This window comes from Callorhinus ursinus, unplaced genomic scaffold (genome assembly GCF_003265705.2).
Source record: "Callorhinus ursinus isolate GAN/ISIS: 27379988/994484 unplaced genomic scaffold, GSC_fseal_2.0 scaffold128, whole genome shotgun sequence".
NCBI lineage: Eukaryota > Metazoa > Chordata > Mammalia > Carnivora > Otariidae > Callorhinus > Callorhinus ursinus.
The window spans coordinates 103,889-124,460 of record NW_027397190.1 but is presented as its reverse complement, the minus strand read 5'-3'; the positions used below and the strand labels follow the sequence as shown (position 1 = coordinate 124,460).

The window sequence follows — 20,572 nt, the reverse complement described above, 5'->3', positions numbered from 1 at the left end:
GAGCTCGCCTACGCCCAGCTGGAGGGGTGCTGCAGGAGCTCGCCTACCCCCAGCTGGAGGGGTACGAGGGAGGGTGAGATCGCACCTGGAGGGGCCGAGCTTGCTGCTTTCAATCGGTATGATTTCGCCGGATGAAGAAAATGCGGCAAGGGAGTCAACCTGCGTTTGGCTTTCATACTCTCACAGTGTTTGCAACCTGGGAAGGGTAGAAAACTCTACAGAAGAGAATTAAAAGTCACAGAAAGGTAAGGAGAGAAAGAGATCCTTCCAAAACTGGGGCAGTCGGAAGTGCAAATGAATCACAAATTGCCAAAAGCTGTTGCAAATGTGACTGCAGAATCCCTAACTGCAATCCTGACGTGAGCAAATGTTCCCATGTTCACAAAGGATGGATTCTGTACAGCTCAGGTCCTGCCGTGGAAGGTCTGCTGCTGACAGAAGCGTGCGAAAGTCAGGACTCAGTCACGTCTGAGCACACGAGCAACTGCCTGCTCTCGCATCAGGGCCTGACCCCATTTCAGGTTCAGAGAAAGCTCACCAAGTGGCTGCACCAAAACCCTTACAACATAGCCCCTCGGCTTCGGGAGGGGAGGGAGAGAGCCTTGGTGGGGCACCTTTCCTGCGACACTGTGGCCACTCTTCCAAGGTAGGTGCTGATATGCAAAAGCGGAATCAGCTTGTGCTAAGGAGTGGTGCAAAATTCTTTGCTCGTTACCACCCTTAGAATATAAGTGGTGCAAAGGTTCTGTCTCCTGGAAGGGGGGCGGTGTTCATTCTGTGCTTCTCCTGTGGGTTCTGAAGTTTGTATCCAGTTATTCAAGTTATTGCTTACCCCCCTGACTTCACTGCCCTCCCCTTTCCCACTGGAAACACTCCAAACTATGCTTCAATCAACTAATTATTTTTTGTTCCTTGCAACTAAGGACCAACCTGATACCTTGTCAAGAAATTAATGTAATTGGGGTATAGTAAAAAAACTGTCACGGTCCATTCAAACACAGACTCCACAATGATTTGTTGCTCCACATATTCTTGGTCCTAAAGTGTTCTCAGGCCATAGGGAAACAGGACTGGTGTGTGCAAAAGAATGGCTGTCCATGGGCACCCTAAACAGAGCAGGAAGTAATCTCCACGGACACATCAGTTAAGAATCCAAAGTGTTATTTCTAGAGTTCTTGCAGCTGGAATTTGTACTCCTTTGTTTTTTTAATTTCAAGTTTTTATTTAAATTCCAGTTAACATACAGTGTAATATTAGTTTAGGAGTAGAATTTAGTGATTCATCACTTACATAGAACACACAGTGCTCACCGCAAGTGCCCATCCCCCATTTAGCCCATCCCCCTCACCCACCTCCTCTCCAGCAACCCTCAGCTTGTTTCTATTGTTAAGAGTCTATTGGGCACCTGGGTGGCTCAGTCGTTGGGCGTCTGCCTTCTGCTCAGGTCATGATCCCAGGATCCTGAGATCGAGCCCCACATCGGGCTCCCTGCTCCGCGGGAAGCCTGCTTCTCCCTCTCCCACTCCCCCTGCTTGTGTTCCCTCTCTCGCTGTGTCTGTCTCTGTCAAATAAATAAATAAAATCTTAAAAAAAAAAAGTATTTATGGTTTGCCTCTTTTTTTCCTTTCCCCTAGGTTCATCTGTTTTGTTTCTTAATTTCCACATATGAGTGAAATCATACGGTATTTGTCTTTCTGACTGACTGACTTAAGTACTATAGCATAATCCCCTCCAGTTCATCCACGTCATTGCAAATGGCAAGATTTCATCCTTTCTGATGGCTGCATAATATTCCATCGTGTATATATACCACATCTTCTTTACCCATTCATCTGTCGATGGACATCTTGGCTCTTTCCACAGTTTGGCTATTGTGGACATTGCTGCTATAAACATTGCGGTGCACGTACCCCTTCGGATCTGTCTTTTTGTACCATTCGGGGTAAATACCTAGTAATGCAATTGCTGGGTCATAGGGTAGTTCTATTGTTAACTTTTTGAGGAACCTCCATAGTGTTTTCCAGAGTGGCTGCACCAGCTTGCATTCCCACCAAGAGTGTAGGGGGGTTCCCCTTTCTCCATATCCTCGCCGATACCTGTTGTTTCTTGTGTTGTTAATTTTAGCCATTCTGACCGGTGTGAGGTGGCATGTCATTGCAGTTTTGATTTGTATTTCCCTGATGATGACTGATATTGAGAATCTTTTCATGTGTCTGTAAACCAAGTGGATGTCTTCTTTGGAAAAGTGTTCATGTCTTCTCCCATTTCTTAACTGGATTATTTGTTCTTTGGTGTTGGGTTTGATAAGTTCTTTATAGATTTTGGATACCAGCCCTTTATCTGATATGTCATTTGCAAATACCTTCTCCCATTCCATTTGTCGACTGTTTCCTTTGCTCTGCAGAAGCTTTTTGTCTTGAGGTCCCAGTAGTTCATTTTTTCCTTTGTTTCCCTCGCCTCTGGAGATGTGTCTATCAAGACGGTGCTGTGGCCAATGTCAAAGAGGTTACTGCCTATGTTCTCCTCTAGGATTTTGATGGATTCCTCTCTCACATTTAGGTCTCTCATCCATTTTGAATTTATTTTTGTGTATGGTGTAAGAAAATGGTCCGGTTTCATTCTTCATGTAGCTGTCCAGTTTTCCCAATGCCACTTGTTAAAGAGACTGTTCTCCATTGGACATTCTTTCCTGCTTTGTTGAAGATTAGTTGATCATATAGTTGTGGGTCCATTTTTGGGTTTTCTGTTCTGTTCCATTGACCTATATGTCTGTTTCTGTGCCAGTCCCTTACTGGCTGGATCACTACAGCTTCGTAATACAGCTTGAAGTCCAGAATTGTGATGCCTCCAGCTTTGCTTTTCTTTTTCAGAATCGCTTTTTTGGTTCCATGCAAATTTTAGGATTGCTTGTTCTAGCTCTGTGAAAAATGCTGGTGGTATTTTGATAGGGATCGCGTTAAATGTGTAGACTGCTTTGGGTAGCACAGACATTTTAATAATATTTGCTCTTCCAGTCCATGAGCATGGAATGCTTCTCCATTTCTTTGTGTCCTCTTCAATTTCTTCCATTAAGTGTTTTACAGTTTTCAGAGTACAGGTAAAGGTACCTCTTTGGTTAGGTTTATTCCTAGGTATCGTATTGTTTTTGGTGAAATTGCAAATGGGATCAGTTCCTTGATTTCTCTTTCTGCTGCTTCGTTATTGGTGTGTAGGAATGCAACAGATTTCTGCACATTGATTTTATATCCTGCAACTTTGCTGAATTCCTGAATTAGTTCTAGCAATTTTTTGGTGCCGTCTTTCGAGGTTTCTACATAGAGTATCATGTTGTCTGCAAAGAGTGAAAATTTGACTTCTTTGCTGATTTGGTTGCCTTTTATTTCTTTTTGTTGTCTGATTGCTGAGGCTAGGACTTCTAGTACTGTATTGATCAACCATGGTGAGGGTGGACAACCCTGTCTTTTCCTGACTATAGAGGAAAAGCTCTCAGTTTTTCCCCATTGAGGATGATATTAGCTGTGGGTCTTTCATATATGGCCTTTATGATGTTGAGGTATGTTCCCTCTATCCCTGCTTTGTTGAGGGTGTTTATCATGATGGATGCTGTACTTTGTCAAATGCTTTTCCCTCGTCTATTAAGAGGGTCATATGGTTCTTATCCTTTCTTTTATACATGTGGTGTATCACACTGATTTGCAAATATTGAACCACACTTGAAGCCCAGGAATAAATCCCACTTGATCATGGTGAATGATTCTTTTAGTGCACTGTTGGATTCGATTTGTTAATGTTTTGCTGAGAATTTTTGCATCCATGTTCATCAGGGTTATTGGCCTGTAATTCTCCTTTTTAGTGGGGTCTTTGTCTGGTTTTGGAGTCAAGGTAATGCTGACTTCATAGAATGAGCTTAGAAGTATTCCTTCCATTTCTATTTTTTGGAACAGTTTGAGGAGAATAGGTATTATCTCTTCTTTAAATGTCTGGTAGTATTCCCCTGAGAATCCAACTGGCCCTGGATTTTTGTTTGTTGGGAGATTTTTGATTACTGATTCAATTTCTTTGCTGGTTATGGGTATGATCAAATTTTCTATTTCTTCCTGTTTCAAATTTGGTAGTTTATACGTTTCTAGGAATTTGTCTATTTCTCCAGATTGCCCAGTTTGTTGGCATACAATTTTTCACAATATTCCCTTATAATTGTTTGTATTTCTGTGGTGTTGGTTATAATCTCTCCTCTTTCATTCATGATTTCATCTATTTGGGTCCTTCCTCTTTTCTTTTTGATAAGTCTGGCTAAATAAAATTTATCAATTTTATTAATTCTTTGAAAGAATCAGCTCTCAGTTTTGTTAATCGTTCTACTGGTTTTTGTTGTTGTTGTTGTTTCTGTATCATTTATTTCTGCTCTTTATTATTTCCCTTCTTCTGCTGGCTTTAGGCTTTATTTGCTGTTCCTTTTCTAGCTCCTTTAGGTGTAAGGTTAAGTTGTGTGTTTGAGACTTTTCTTGCTTCTTGAGGTAGGCCTATATTGCTATATACTTCCCTCTTAGGACTGCCTTTGCTGTATCCCAAAAGTTTAGACAAATGTATTTTCATTTTCATTTGTTTCCATGTTTCCATGTATCCCAAAGGTTTGGACAAATGTGTTTTTGTTTTCATTTGTTTCCATGTATTTTATTTGTCTAATTTCCTAGTTGACCCATTCATTCTTTAGTAGGATGTATTAACCTCCATGTATTTGTGGTCTTTCCAAATTCTTTCTTGTGGTTGACTTCAAGTTTCATAGTGTTGAGGTCTGAAAATATGCATGTTATGATCTCAATCTTTTTGTACTTTGTTGAGGGCTGATCTGTGACCCAGTATGTGATCTATTCTGGAAAATGTTCCATGTGCACTTGAAAAGAATGTGTATTCGGCTGCTTTAGCATCGAATGTTGTTAATATATTTGTTAAGTCAGTCTGGTCCAGTGTGTCATTCATAGTCATTGTTTCCTTGTTGATTTTCTGCTTAGATGATCTGTCCATTGCTGTAAGTGGGGTGTTAAAGTTCCCTACTGTTATTTTATTATCAATGAGTTTCTTTATGTTTATTATTAGTTGAATTATATATTTGGGTGGTCCCAATTGGGGGCATAAATATTTACAATTGTTAGGTCTTCTTGATGAATAGACCCCTTAATTATGATATAATGCCCTTCTTCATCTCTTGTTACAGCCTTTGTTTTAAAATCTAGTTTGTCTGGGGGCACCTGTGTGGCTCCGTTGGTTAAGCATCCGACTCTTGATTTTGGCTCGGGTCATGATCTCAGGGTCGTGGGATTGAGCCCACGTCAGGCTCTGTACTTGATGTGGAGCCTGTTTGTGGTTATCTCTCTCCATCTCCCTCTGCCCGTCCCCCTTCATGTGCTTTCTCTCTCTCTCTTAAAATGAATGAATGAATAAATAAAATAACAGTAAATAATAAAATCTAGCTTGTTTGATATAGGTATGGCTACTCTGGCTTTCTTTTAATGTCCATTAGCACGATAGATGGTTCTCCATCCCCTCACTTTCAATCTGCAGGTGTTTCTACATCTAAAGTGAGTCTCTTGTAGGCAGCATATAGATGCATCTTGTTTTTTGTATCCATTCTGATACCCTATGTCTTATTGGGGTATTTAGTCCATTTACATTCAGAATGATTATTGAAAGATATGAATTTAGTACCATTGTGTTACCTGTAGAATTGGTGTTTCTGGTGATGTTCTCTGGTCCTTTGTAGTCTTTGTTGCTTTTGGCCTTTTTTTTCTCCAAAGAGTCCCCCTTTAAATTTCTTACAAGGCTGGTTTGATGGTCATGAACTCCTTTAGTTTTTGTTTCTCTGGGAAACTCTTTATCTCTCCTTCTATTCTGAATGAAAGCCTTGCTGGATAAAGAATTTTTGGCTGCATATTTTTCCCATTCAGCACGTTGAATATATCCTGCCACTCTTTTCCAGCTTGTCAAGTTTCTGTGGGCAGATCTGCTGCAAACCTGATTTGTCTTCCCCTTGTAGGTTAAGGATTTCCCCCCCCTGCTCTTGCTCCTTCCAGGATTCTTGTCCGTGTATCTTGTGAATCTGACTATATGCCTTGGTGTAATGGTCAGCTTTTGTTGATTTGAATGAGAGTTTTCTGTGCTTCTTGGATTTTTATGTCTTTGTCCTCCCCCAGATTAGGGAAGTTTTCAGCTGTAATTCATTTGAATAAACCTGCCCCTTTTTCTGTCTCTTCATCTTCTGGGACTCCTATGATATGAATGTTATTATGTTTTAATAAGTTGCTGAGTTCTCTAATTCTATCTTCATGATCCATTACCTTTCTTTCCCTCTTTTTTCAGCTTCATTATTTTTCATAATTTTATTTTCTATATCAGTGATTCACTCCTCTGCTTCATCCATTCTCATTTCTATGACTTGCACTTGGAATTGCATCTTGGTTACATTCAGCCTGACTAGATTTTAGTTCTTTTATCTCTGCAGTAAGGGATTCTCTAGTGTCTTCTATGCTTTTTTCAAGCACAACTAGTATTCTTATAATCGTTTTAAATTTTAGTTCAGACATCTTACTTATATCTGTATTCATTTAATCCCTGACCCTGAGTTCTACTTCCTGTTCTTTCTTTTGGGGTGAATTTCTCTGTCATGTCATTTTGTCCAGAAAAGAAAAGAAGAAAGAAAGAAAGAAAAAAAAAACACAAACCACAAAACAAAAAAACTGGATCCTGGGTGTGTTTTGGTCTGCTTGTTAAAAGAATCTAGATCCCAGGGGCACCTGGGTGGCTCAGTTAGTTAAGCGTCCAACTCTTGATTTTGGCTCAGGTCACGATCTCAGGGTCGTGGGATTGAGCCCTGCATCAGGCTCCATGCTTAGCATGGAGTCGCCTTGAAATCCTCTCTCTCCCTCTGCCCCTCCCCCCACTTGCATGCTCTCTCTCCCTAAAATAAATAAAATCTTAAAAAAGAATCTAGATCCCAAAATAAAAAAATAAAATGAAAATAAACAAAATAAAAAATAAAGTATATATAAAAATTAAATAAGATTGATAAAAAATAAAAAGGAATTGAAGAAAATAAATGAAAAAATGAAAAAATGAAGACTAAAAGTAAAAAGGAAGCTAGATCCTATTTCCTCTAGAGCTGAAAATTTGCAGCCCTCTATGATCAATAAACTTGGTGCCAGCTAGTTGTTTGTGCTGGTCTTCTGGGGGAGGGGCCTGCTGAGCTGATTCTCAGGTGGACTTGCTCCAGTAGAAATGTGCCTCCAGGGCACAGAGGCAGGGCTTGGTGTACATGGCTCCAGATTCCACTAGGTGGCACTGTTTTGCTCCCTGAAGGCTTTAAGCACTGATGGGTGAGATGAATATGGCTGTGCCCCACCCTCTAGCCTTGGAGCTGAAAATTGGCGCTCCCCACTCTTCAGTGAGCCCTCACAGAAGAGCAATCAATCACTCTGTGTCCCTGGTTTCCATCAGAACCCTGTATTTACCCTGCCTTGTCTGAACTTATTTTATCTCAGGCACACGACTGAGTTTCAAAACTCCAAATTTGGGCACCTGGGTGGCTCAGATGGTTAAGCGTCTGCCTTCGGCTCAGGTCATGATCCCAGGGTCCTGGGATCGAGTCCCGCATCGGGCTCCCTGCTCCTTAGGAGCCTGCATCTCCCTCTGCCTCTCTCTCTCTCTCTGTCTTTCATGAATAAATAAATAAAATCTTAAAAAAAAAACGCTCCAAATTGTAGGGAGTCCCCTGGTGAGGACCCCTGCTGTTCCTCTGGGTGTGTGTGTGTGTGTGTGTGTGTCTCGCTGTGCTTTTGCCATTTGCCGGGGAGTCCCGGGAAAGTGGTCACATGACTGTTCAGTGGTTCACACTTTATGGCAAAACAGAGCAGAAAGCCCCGCCTAGACCCCCTGCTCTCAGCTGGCTTCCTTGCACCTGTGAAGGGAACAGTGTAGCTTTTAGGCATCACCTGTTCTTCTTGCAACCCTGGGGATCCTGAGACCATGCTGTCACACCTGGGATTCTGCCCCACTTCACCACCTGAGCATCTTTAAGCCAAGCATGTCCCCCACTGTAGCAGACTTCTAAAAGTTCTGATTTTATGCTTTGCTGCTTATAATACTTTGTGGTAGCGTCCATAAGCAGGCTCCCTTCCTGCTGCCGTATCCACATATATATATCCCCCAATTCAACTCTCTCACCGCCTACCTTCCAAAAGGTGGTTGCTTTTCTACTTGTAGACTTACAGATTTTTTTCTTTCAGATTGATTTCTTGGGTATTCAGAATGATTTGATAACTATCTAGCTGTGTTTGAGGGACAACATAAGCTTAGGTCCCCTTAATCCTTGACCATCTTAACTCCTCCTATTTATTTCTTATTTCATTTACTTGGGCCCTCTCTCTTTTTCTTGGGGGAGTCTAGCTACAGGTTTGTCAATTTTATCTTTTCAAATATCCAGTTCTCAGTTTCATTGATTTTTTTCTATTGTCTTTTTAGTCTATTTCATTAATCTCTGCACTGATCTTTATAATTTCCTTCCTTCTACTAAGTTCAGGCTTTGTTCTTTTCTAGTTCCTTGAGGTATAAAGTTAGGTTTGAAATTTTTCTTTTTTCTTGAGGTATTGCTATGAACTTCCCTCTTAGAACTACTTTTGCCGCATCCTATAAATTTTGGTATGCTGTATTTCCAATTTCATTTGTCTCAAGTTGTTTATTCCTTCATTGACTATTTGGTTATTCAGTAGCATTTGTGAATTTTCTAGTTTCCTTTTGTGATTGATTACTAGTTTTGTATGATTGTGGTCAGGAAAGATATGTGAAGAATGTGTATTTTTTGCTTTCAGATGGAATGTTTTGTATAGATCTGTTAAGTCCTTCTGGTCTAATGTGTCATCTAAGACTGATGTTTCCTTATTTGATTTTCTGTCTGGATGATCTATTCATTGATTAAAGTTTGGTATTAAATATCTCTACTATTGTATTGCTGTCATTTCTCCCTTTAAGTCTGTTAATTATTTGTGTTATACATTTAGGAGCTTTTATGTTGGGTGCATAAATATTTACAAACATACCTTTTATTGGATTGACCCCTTTATCATTATGTAATGCTTTTCTTTGTGTCCTATTAGTGTGCTTTAAAGTCCATTTAAAGATTTATTTCTTTATTTATTTAGAGAGCACAAGTGGAGGGGAGGGGGAGAGGCAGAAGGAGAGGGAGAAACAGACTCCCCATTGAGCAGGGAGCCTGACATGGGGCCGGATCTCCAGACCCATGGATCATGACCTGAGTCAAAGGCAGATGCTTAACTGACTGAGACACCCAGGTGCCCTGTAAAGTCTATTTTTTCTGATATAGGTATAACTACCCCAGCTTTCTTTTGGTTTCCATTTGCACTATTCAATCCCTTCACTTTCAGTCTGTGTGTGTCCTTACATCTGATGTTGAGTCTCTTGTAGGTAGCATATAAATGGGTCTTGTTTTTTTTTAACCATTAAAATTATTTTTTATCTGTTTATTGAATTATAACACAAATACAGAAAAGTATATAAGTCACAAATGCACAGCTCAATGAATTTTTTACAAAATGAATACACCAGGGACAAAAAAGAGAACGTGACCAGACCCCCCCAGAAGTCCTCATGCTACCTCCAAGACACCCTCCCTGTCCTGCTCCTCAGTGATTTTACTGTCCTGCCTCCCAACACCATCAATTAGTGCTTGCTGACCTTCATATAAATGGAATAATTCAGTATGTTTCTTGGTGTTTAGCTCTTTTTGTTCAATATTATGGTTGGAGATTCATCTGTATTGCAGTACATAGCAGTGGTTTGTTTTCACTCCTGTAAAAATTCCATTATAAGAATATATTATTCTTATATATTTACATATAAATATATGTAAAATATAAAATACAAAAATATATATAAAATATAAAAAATATACTTATTTGTCCATTCTACTGTTGATGAACTTTTTGTGCTTTTGGTTTTGTATGATTAGCAATTGCTGCTATAAACATTCTTGTACATGACTTGTACTTGGGCCCACATTTCTGTCAAGTGAATTTTTAAAAAAATCCAGTCACTCTATGTCTTTTGATTAGAGAATTTAATCCCTTTACATTTAAAGTAATTATCTATAGGTAGGTACTTACTGCCATTTTGTTAATTGTTTTCTGGCTGTTTTGTTGTTTCTCTGTTTCTTCTTTTCTTTCTCTCTTTATGGTTTGATTATTTTTTTTTCCCCTAAACATAGTGGTATGTTTAGATTCCTTTATCTCTCTCTCTCTTTTTTTTTTTATACTTCAGGTTTTTGCTTTGTGGTTACCATGAGGCTTACGTATAACAATCTATATTTATAACAATTTAAGTAGAAAATAATTTGCACACATTCTAAATCTGTACATTTTTAGTCCCTACCACATCTTATGTTTTTTTAAAACTCTTTTAAAACTGAATTTTCTTAATTTCATTCTAATAGATGATCATGAATCTTTTTTTACATTCTATGTTTTTGATGTCACATTTACATCTTTTTATCTTGTGTATTCTTTAATTATTGTAGTTATAGTTATTCTTACTACTTTCATTTTTTTAAGAGATTTTATTTATTTATTAGAAAGAGATAGTGAGAAAGAGCATGAACAGGAGGTGGGAGAGGAAAAGGCAGGCTCCCCGCTGAGCAGGGACCCTGATGTGGGGCTCGATCCCAGGACCCTGGGATCATGATTTGAGCCAAAAGCAGACGCTTAACCAACTGAGCCACACAGGTGTCCCGCTACTTTTGTCTTCTAACCTTCATACCTATAAGTGATTAACTACCATTACTATATATTTACTTTTACCAGTGAGTTTTATACTTATATTTTCTTGTTACTAATGAGCACCCTTTCTTTTAAGCTTAAAGAAGTCTCTGTAACATTTCATGTAAGGGTGGTTTAGTGGTGATGAAGGCCTTTAGCTTTTGCTGTCTGGAAAACTCTTTGTCTTATCTTCAATTCTGAATGATAATTTTGTTGGGTAGAGTAATCTTGATCGGAAGTTTTTTCTTTCATTTTTTTGAATATATTCTGTCACCCCCTTTTGACCTGCAAAGTTTCTGCTGCAAAATCTGCTGACAGTCTTGTGGAGGTTCCCTTGTACATAACAAGTTGTTTTTCTCTTGCTTTGAAGATACTCTAGTCTCTAACTTTTTACATTTTAATTATAATGTGTCTCAGTGTGGGTCTCTTTGGGTTTGTCTTATTTGGAGCTCTCTAGGCTCTGGATCTGGATGTGTTTCCTTCCCCAGTTTAGGGAAGTTTTCAGCCACTGTTCCTTCAAATAATTTTCTGCCCCATACTCTCTCTCTTCTCCTTCTGGGAGCCCTACCATGTGACTGTTATCCCATTGATGTTGTCCTTGAAGTCCCTTAAGCTGTCTTCATTTTTTTTCATTCTTTTTTCTTTTTGCTGCTCTGATTGGGTGGGTCCCACTGCCCTGCGCTTCAGTTCATTGATCCTTTCTTCTGCTTCATCTAGTCTACTACTGAACCCAGCCAATGTATTTTTAAGTTCAGTTATTGTATTCTTCAGCCTGTGACTTCTATTTGATACTTTCTTGTATTTTCTCTCTCTTTCTGGAAGTTCTCACTGTGTTCATCCATGCTTCTCTCAAGTTTGGTGAGCATCTTTGTGAACATTACTTCGACTTCTTCATCAGGTAAACCATGTATCTCTATTTCATTAAGGTTATTTCCTGAGGTTTTATCTTGTTCTTTTGTTTGGAATATATTCCTCTGTTTCCTCATTTTGCTTGATTTTCTCCATATGTTTCGTGTATTAGATGAAACAGCCATCTGTCTCAGTTCTAAAGGAGTGGCCTTCTGTGGGAGATGAATGTTATTGTTCAAACTTGCCCTAGCTCTTTGTTGTCTCTAAAACCTTTGTGATTATCCAAGCAGCCTATTTTAATAGCTCCAAGTTGTTGATGGTGTGCCAAGGCCTGTCAGTGTCCCAGTGGGTGAAATCTCAGACAGCATCTAGATTCAGGCTGATTGGAAGCCAGACATTCAGGCAATAGCTTTTGAAGTATTCAAATATGTACAGTCCTGTGGGGACACAAGCATAAGCCTTGTTGGCCACCAGAACAGGTGATCTGGAGGTCCCCTGGCCTAGGGTAGTAGACTACCAGGAACTGTCTCTGTTACAGCTTCACGGGATCCAGTAATGCAAGCCCCCTGGCCACCCCAAGGGGGTGTCCCAGGGTGGTAGCCATAAAAACCAGGACACTAGATGGAAGAACTAGGGCACCAGACCTGTGTAAGGGCTCCCCTCTGCAAGACACTGGCACTCTGGAGCATGGCAGAGGGGGAGTGTGAAGATAGAACCCACCTTCCAAGGTCTCTAGGAGGGTTTCCAAAAGACTGAACTCCTGGCTCTGTTCCTTCTCACTCTGCCCTGGAATAGGGGGGTAGCTGTTTGAGAACTCTTTTTCCATTGGTTACAGGCCTAGGGGACCCATGAGCCTAAAGCCCAACTGACCACTAGACCCAGGTGATGTAGAGGAGGTCCCTGGCAGCAGCTTTGAACACAGGGATGCCAGAAAGGTTGAAGCTCCTTCCTGGGAGATCCCAGTGAGCTGCAGTGAGGCAGAGGGAGAGTGCAAGGATGGAGTACCCTGGCCTCTCTCCCTGAGAGCACCTCCATACCCTCTAGATGTGTGCCATACTGAAGCCTGCCCCTTTCTCAGAGCGGTGGAGGTCTGTTTCAGCTGTCTGTGCGGTGACCAGGGGGCGGCATTCTGCCGACAACTGTCTCTTTGATCGTCACAGTCCTGTGGGACCCAAGAACAGGCCCCCTGGCCTCCAGAGCCAGACTTTTGAGGGGTGTTCCTAGGCTGCAGCTGCAAAAACCAGGGCACCAAATGTGTGTGAAAGCTCCTCTCTGAGAGATACTATTATTGTGGAGTGTGGCAGAGGGGTAGCCTGAAAACGACTCTGTCCTGGGGGATATGTCAGGAGGCCTGGCCCCTTAGGCCGATGCTTCAAGATTAGCAAATGGATCTCTGACATAAAGTCTGGGCACTGTTCAAACAGCTGCTTCTGCACTGGCCCTGGGGTGGTGAATGGATGCAAGCCCCTTAGGCATTTCTCAGGTTGCTAGAGTGCTCTGGGTCTTGTGGTCACCTGCCCCATTGCTTTTCAAAGCCAGATGTTTTGAAGTTTTGTTCCACAGGTGCAGCTCTTAACAATTGTGCCTGATGTGAGGTAAACCTTTTGGTCCTCAGGGAGAAGGTCTGGGTTTGTGCGTTCCCTCCCAATTGTGGGTCACTGCACTGGGGGGTGGAGATTATGCTGAAACCAAGACAGCCTCTCCTACCCACCGTGATGTGGCTCTGATTTGCGGACATGAGGCAGCTGCTCAGCTAGTTTTCAGAGGAACTTGTGCCATATGTAGCTGTAGAGTTGGCATGTCCATGGAGGAGTTGGGTCAGAATCTGGGTTTTCTCGGCTGTACTGGGGCTGTGTAGGAGAATGTCCTCTTTGTAGGAAATTGTAACTAACAGTTCTGGGGCATGGGGTTGGCAGCTTACTTTTCAGCTTTCTTGCTGTAAATTTTCTGTGAATTTTTTTTTTTTGAAACTTCAAGTGTTCATACCCCCCCCTTTTTTTTAAAGATTTTATTTATTTGAGAGAGAGAAAGCATACATACAGGGGGAGAAGCAGAGGGAGAGGTAGAAGCTGACTCCCCACCGAGCTGGGAGCCTGATGTGGGGCTTGTTCCCAGGACCCCAAGATCATGACCTGAGCTGAAGTCAGACGCCCAACTGACTGAGCCACCCAGGCGCCCCTGTTCATAACCTTTGATACAGTGATTTCATTTCTAGCAATCTGTCCTAAGGAAATAATCAGAAACATAAGCTAAGATTTATGTATAAAGCTTACATACTTTTTGTAATATAAACTCTGTAAATACCTAGTATCTATCAGGAAAATGGCCAACTTAGGTGTAGTTGCTGTTTTGCAGTTATTAAAAATACTGCTTTGGAACAATTTTTATTGCTTCAGGAAAATTCTTGTGGTATGTTACATGAGAAAGTAAGATGCATCATGCTGGGTAGTCTCTCATTTAGTGTCTCTTGAATTATCTGATGACTTCCAAGGAAGCACCTAAACATCAATGTGATTGTCTGCTGGGATTACTGTGGGTGGTTTTCTTCTTTATGTACATGCCATTTTTCAGATTTTCCAGAATGAGCATATATAATTTTTATAGTCAGAAGAAAAGGTTTAAAAAAACCACATAACCCCACTGTCTCCCAGGAACCTTTCAGAGGCTTCAAAGGAGTTAGGACACTTGTGGTCCTCTAAGCACATGGCAGTCCTAAGATTTATCTGTTATTCTCATTTGCTCCATTTACTTTTTTTTTTTTTTAAGTGAGAGATTCTGTATTTTTTCTGACTTCAGAATGGATTGCTTGCATTTTTCTGAAAACCTCAAAGAGTCAGAAAGGAAAAGTCCACCACCTCATTCCCAGACAACTGGTTCTGGCTCACAGTATTTGTGCTTTTTGTGTCCACATTGCTTTATGTACCGCTTCAGTGTTGACCTGTGTGGATGTCTACACAGCTGTCTCTCCTCAGGGTTTGTGTGTCTGTGATTCACGCTTTCTGGAGCACTTTGTGGGTTCGGACTGGTACACTTGAAGACAAGAGGGCAAGAACAGGCTCTGAGAGTAGAAATTTTGGTTCAGTACATGAAGATACCAGCTATGAACTTCCGTACAAGGTTCAGATTTCTCGTGGTGTTCCCAGGCTCCCGCCTGAACACCTAGAGGCCCTAGGGAAATCAAGGGCAGGGGAGACTATTTCCAGGGTACCATGTCAGCTCTGTGCAGTGCAGGAATGACCTTTGAGTCAGAAAACTTTGTGTTTGTCTCAGCCACATATGAGTGAGCAACTGGATTTAGCATGGCCATGAGAGCACGTTTCCCACCTTCCTTGGAGGGGTTATGAGTGTCCGTGTAGGGTCACATTGTGAACTAGAGGCTCTTGGCAGTGCATGTCATTATGTAGAGGGGGAAAAACAACTGCACCTTGAAAGCTTAGGTCTCTGTCCTGGGATGAGATGTTTTCTCCCCCTTGCAGTGCAGATGCATGGGGTCCCTGTCTCCCCTGGACGATTAGCTTGAGGCTAAGTGGGTTCAGGTCAAAAAATAATGTGTTCACTTTCAAAGCTCCCTGGGGAAGGGAATTCAGAAGATGGCACTCATTTCCTGGGCTGGAGAGACCCATGTTGAATCATTTTGTTTGCTTTTTATTAACAAAATAAGAGTTTATTCCATTCCTTAGAAACGTGGTTCAGTAATGAAAAGTTCTCAGTCCCCGAAAGTTCTCTTTTTATGAAGATAAAGGAGAAGAAAACAAGGCAAGGAAAGATAAGAGGAAAAAAGAATTTGTATATTGGCTTAGGGTGCCTTCTGGAATAAGGAATACTTACGATACTTGGGAATTGGACATTAGAGGCAGAACGGAGGGTAGAGAGTGGTGGGGAACAGAAAGTGATTCACGGAAAGTTTTCTGCACATTGGGAAGGACATATGCAGGTGACCTGGTGTTACGTTATGGTTTCAGTACCAGCATATAACACACTAGAGGAAAATCCTGAATGCTTGTTGGATGGGCCCTTGGTCATTAAGGTCATTTGCTCTGAGGCAAATCCTACAACTCTCTAGGCAACACTTTTTTGGGGGATTAGCCCAAAAAAGTTCTCAAGGTGTGATTCCTGGACTGACAGGTTCCACATCACTTGGGAACTTGTTAGAAATGAAACATTTCAAGTCCTACCCACTGGCCTCCTGCATTTGAGCCTCTGGGGGTGGGCGGGTTGCCCTGGCTGATTCTGACACAGATGCCACAATCTGGGCTCAGGACGTGGGAGCACCCTCCAGCTTGTGTCAAATGGGAAATCCTGAAGCTTACACTGAGTACCTTATCTTCCTAGAAGTTGGAAATCAGCTAAGTAGGCTTATACTTTCAGTAGAAACAATGCATATTGAATATTTTTTCAAGTTTTTATTTATATTCCAGTTAGGTCACATATAGTATAATACTAGTTTCAGGTGTATACTTTAGTGATTCATATTAAATATTTGTGTGCATTTAGGGATTGGCTATGAGTTCAGCCTTATTATGTAATTTTAAGTTGAACTTTCAGACCACTGTGACTGATCTTCAGAGCCGCTACAAAAACCACAGCATACTAATTCCTGCTATGAATAAGTTTTCTCCAACAGAACAACCTGTCACCACCCATTCTAGCAGCTATCTCTTTTCATGCAAGGACTAAAAGGGGGGCATTTCCACCATTTTTGGTTCATACGTGCATCAGAGCTATCATTCATTCATTTATATCTTTTAAAAGTACAATCTCCATTTTACCTGTTTCCAGAGAACACTTTTTCTTCAGTGTTTGAAGCCTTTGCTCCTTATGTGGGCTTTGGTGGAAGTTGTGGGGCAGCATCCATGGGTCTAAATTGGTCCTTCTGTGCTTCTGGAGGGCAGTGCCCAACTACCTTGCTGTGAATGGCAAGGCTCACAGGAAAGGGTTCACAGCTTGGGCACACCTAGGCGGCCAAGACGCTTGCTTCGGAAATGTCCCTGACAGCGGTGGCCTCTATGTGCTGAACAACGACCTTCTTAATGTGTCCCTGGGCGTGCCGGGTGCAGCTGGTGTAGTGGGAGGCTGCACGCAGCCCTGGTCCTTTTGCACACCACTGTTATTCCTCTTTTTCTTGGTCATCTTGGAAACGAGGACCCCAGAAGTGCCTCAGAGCTTTCAAAAAACATTTGATGGAAACATGAAAATAACGTAATGGCCTTCTTTTGGAAGACTTATCTCAGATTTAGCTAAACTGGACTTTTTAACAATCAGGACTTTTCAGGTACCTTTGCAACTTGCCATGAGCCCCACTCCCCATGTGTGATCACTTTGAGTAATTCTGCAAGATGCTACATAAGGTCTGATTCGTGGACAGCCTCATCACCCGCTGACAGGTGGGCTCCTCTGGACAGCACCATATGTGCCACCACCTAGGGTGGGCAATATGGATTACTGGGTCAGGGAGACCTGCACTCCCCACTGTGCACGCAGGTGCGTGCGCCTTGCACAATGGCAAGCCCTGCATCTCCACCTCCCTCACCAGCAGCTCCATGTCCTCGGAATGTGTGGGGGACAGGCCAGCTATTGGAGTTTCCCCAACTGTAAACTTGAAAAGCCACTGAAAGGTTTACGTTGATGAATGCCTGTAGAAAGCACATTTCTTCCAGGAATTATTGGTGCTCGCTGCTATCACCATAATATCCGTAACGACTGAGTAGATCATGACGCTATGCACTGATGTTTACTAATGTCAGAGTGAGAAAGCATGAATGACAGTTCTGCAAACCTGGGTATATTTAGGAAGAGCTGTATAGTAAGTATTTAGAAAACCTTTTTCCAAAGGACTTAAAAAGAAGTTTCTAGACCTAAGACACATCCATCTTCCATCAAATACAACTATAATTTAGTTATTTGAAATGACCTACTACCTGTTTGGGTTTGAGCCCATTTTCTCATCTGTAAAATGGGGATAATGCTACTTGCCTCATGGAGCGCGTGTGATGATTAAGTGAAAAAATATGGCACGTGACAGGCACTTGGTAAATATTAGAGGCATTCCATTCTGAGGGGCAAGTTTCTGCTCATCACTAACACTGCTAATCTCTCCAGTATTTAGAACACAAGTGAAAAATATTAAATGCAAAGAAAAAGTTTTTATTCTTTGATATATAAAACCAAGAAAACTTTAATGTGTAATACAACATAGTTTTTTTGTTTAAGGAGAAAATGGCAGAAGTAAAGATATGGGTACAAAAATGCACTCAAGCAGCTGTTCCAAGAAATTCAGAATTCCTAAAATTATGAACAACAGCATACAAGTCACAGAGGAGGCTTTTTTTTCTTTTGACTAAAAAATTATTCACATTTGCTTAACTTAAACATGGTAAGAAATATAACTTTCCTTCTTGGTAACAGATCCAGTTACTCAACAAGATATTCAATAACCAGCAATAACTTAGTAAAAGAACATTTCATTTGTGATACTACTAGCATTAGAGTTTTGGTTCTATAATACTTATTGTAGTAAAAAAAAAAAAAACCACTTCTGATGGCTTGTGTGCCAGAAAAGATGCTCATACAGTTCACTGGAGCACATAAATTTGGGTGTATTTGGACTGTCACCCCAGACCTCAAAGGGAGAGCACCTTTGGTCTTCCCTGTGCTTAGGAACAAAACCAACAGCGAGGCTGGTGTACAAATAACAAAATCAAACATAGGCGCAGAAGACCACAACTACTCAATAAAAACTATTTCTGACCAATAAATAGTTTCCAAAAGAAATAAAAATAATTGGCTTTTACACTTAATGAAATCAGGAAAAATGAAGATGTTGAGGTACTGTTTTCCATTTGTTAGCGGCCATAAATCAGGACAGTTTTGCCACTGGCCAGCAGGGGGTGCTGGACCACAGGAGAAGCAGCTGTGTACTCTCCCAGGAAAGGCATCCTAGAAAAATATTTTTACCTGTATTAATATGAAAGCTTTATTTGGTCAAAGTTTAGTTCTCAAAGTATAAGTGTAATTTTCTCCTCGATATTGGATTCAAGCAAAATAGACTTCATATAAAATTGGATCAAACATGAATAAACCTTTAAAATTACTAAATATATAAATATTGCTGGGAGATCAAGGGGAAGTGACAATGAATTTAATCTGTTAAAAATCAAGTTCCAGGTGACTTGTTATTTAAAAACAAAGATAACAGAAACTATACATCCAAATGACTATGAGCTTTCAAAGGCCTGGCTGGAGGTGTGTGGTAGGCTTATCCATCCTTTCTGCTGATAATATATCAAAAATTGCCCTCAGATACAATCAGTCCACAGGAAAAGACAGAGTAAATATTGGCTTTTGGTCACAAAAGTATTGCTGAGCATCACCTTCCAATCCAGTAGAGCCGGCATTTGCCCTCTGACCACCTGCCTGCGAGGCCCTGATTCAGGCCAGCTCTTTTCCCCCAGGGATGTTTGGGAATCCAACACCCCCTGGCTATCTGAAATACAACTACCAGCAAGGTGGAAATTTGAAATTCATGGTCTACAGTCATACATCTTGTAGGTTCGGGCGCCGTCCTGCCCATCAGCGGAGCGTGCAAGGCAGTAAAAACTGGCTGTGTCTGCAGGAGTCACATTAAAAACACGATGTACTGTCTTTAAAAAGTACTTTTAAAGCTTCATTTATAAAAGTATTCTTGAAACTGAAACGTTTTCTGCACTTGGTCAGGAAAGTGCCGGGAGGTGTACCTGGCTGGGTACAGACTGCAGGCGTGTGCATTTTATGTTCTGTGGAGAAATTCTATAAAAATAGCATTTGTATTTTCTATCCATAAGTTCGAGTCAAGCACGGGGTGTGGGAGAATCAAAACAAAAAGGGGTGAAGTCTACGTTCCCGTACTGATTTTCAACTCAGACTCCACTTTACAAGCGTCTCGCAGGGGCGTCCCGTGTGCCTACAGCGTGACGGCCGGGCCGTGCTCCTCCACGGCGCCCGGGGGCAGCGGCAGGGCCAGGCTCTGGCGCGGGTCCGCGCGCAGGGAGCTGAGCAGCCGGTGCGCGGGGCCCTCCCGCCCCGGCGCCGGGCCCGTGCCGTTGACCCGCGCCTGGCTGCCCAGCGGCGGTGGCGGTGGCGGCCTGGGCACCGGCCGCGGCTCCAGGACGCCCTCGAGCACCACGTCGGGCTCGTCGTCGCTGTCGGCGTCGTCGGGCTGCAGGTGCAGCAGCGCGGGGGCGGCGGGCAGGCTGTGGCGGCTGGCGGCGCTGTCCGAGGAGCGGCCCGAGCTGCCCGACACGCGGCTACCGCGCACCACGTTGTTCCTCTGGTTGGCCGGCTTGACCGTGACGATGAGGTTGTGGCTGTTGGCGATCATCATGTCCGTGACCTGGTCCAGCGTCTTCCCGGCCACCTCGATGCCGTTCACCTCAAGGACCTCGTCGTCCACGGCCAGCAGCCCTGTGCTCTCGGCCAGGCCGCCCGGCACCATGCGTGAAATGAAGATGCCGGGCACCTTCTCCAGCCCCTGTGGGGCGACGCGCACACTCGTGCCGTCGCGGATGTAGAAGCCCAGTGGCTTCTGGCAGCCGTGCCTGTACAGCCTCACACGGCGGTGCGTCTCGGGCAGGATGTCCACGTCGATGATGGAGGACACGGGGCGGAAGTCGTGCGGCAGGCCGATGTGCAGGTGTGCGCGCCTGCGGGGGCCGTCCTCCCGCAGCGCCAGTGCCTTCCTCCGGCGGGACAGCGAGCCGGCCCCGAAGCTGCAGTGCTCCGCCTCCTCTGAAACAGCAGGGGTTACGGTCAGGACAGGTGCCGCAGGTGTGGGAAAGCACCAGAGGGCACCGCAACGCATGCGCGCTGAGGCTGCCCGTGCCTGGCAAAGCCTGCCTCTCTGCTGCTGACGGGTCATCTGCTCCTCC

The 20,572-nt window shown here is 42.6% G+C and overlaps 1 protein-coding gene across 1 annotated transcript in view; it reads right to left on the bottom strand.

Moving 5' to 3' along the window:
- Positions 1–17,708: 17,708 nt before the first annotated feature.
- Positions 17,709–20,572, bottom strand: part of PARD6G (par-6 family cell polarity regulator gamma) — an 87,933-nt gene continuing 85,069 nt past the window's right edge. The window contains exon 3 of the mRNA XM_025860244.2: positions 17,709–20,432. Coding sequence (XP_025716029.1) covers positions 19,609–20,432 — 824 coding nt within the window. The 3' untranslated portion in view covers positions 17,709–19,608. The remainder of the gene's footprint in view (positions 20,433–20,572) is intronic.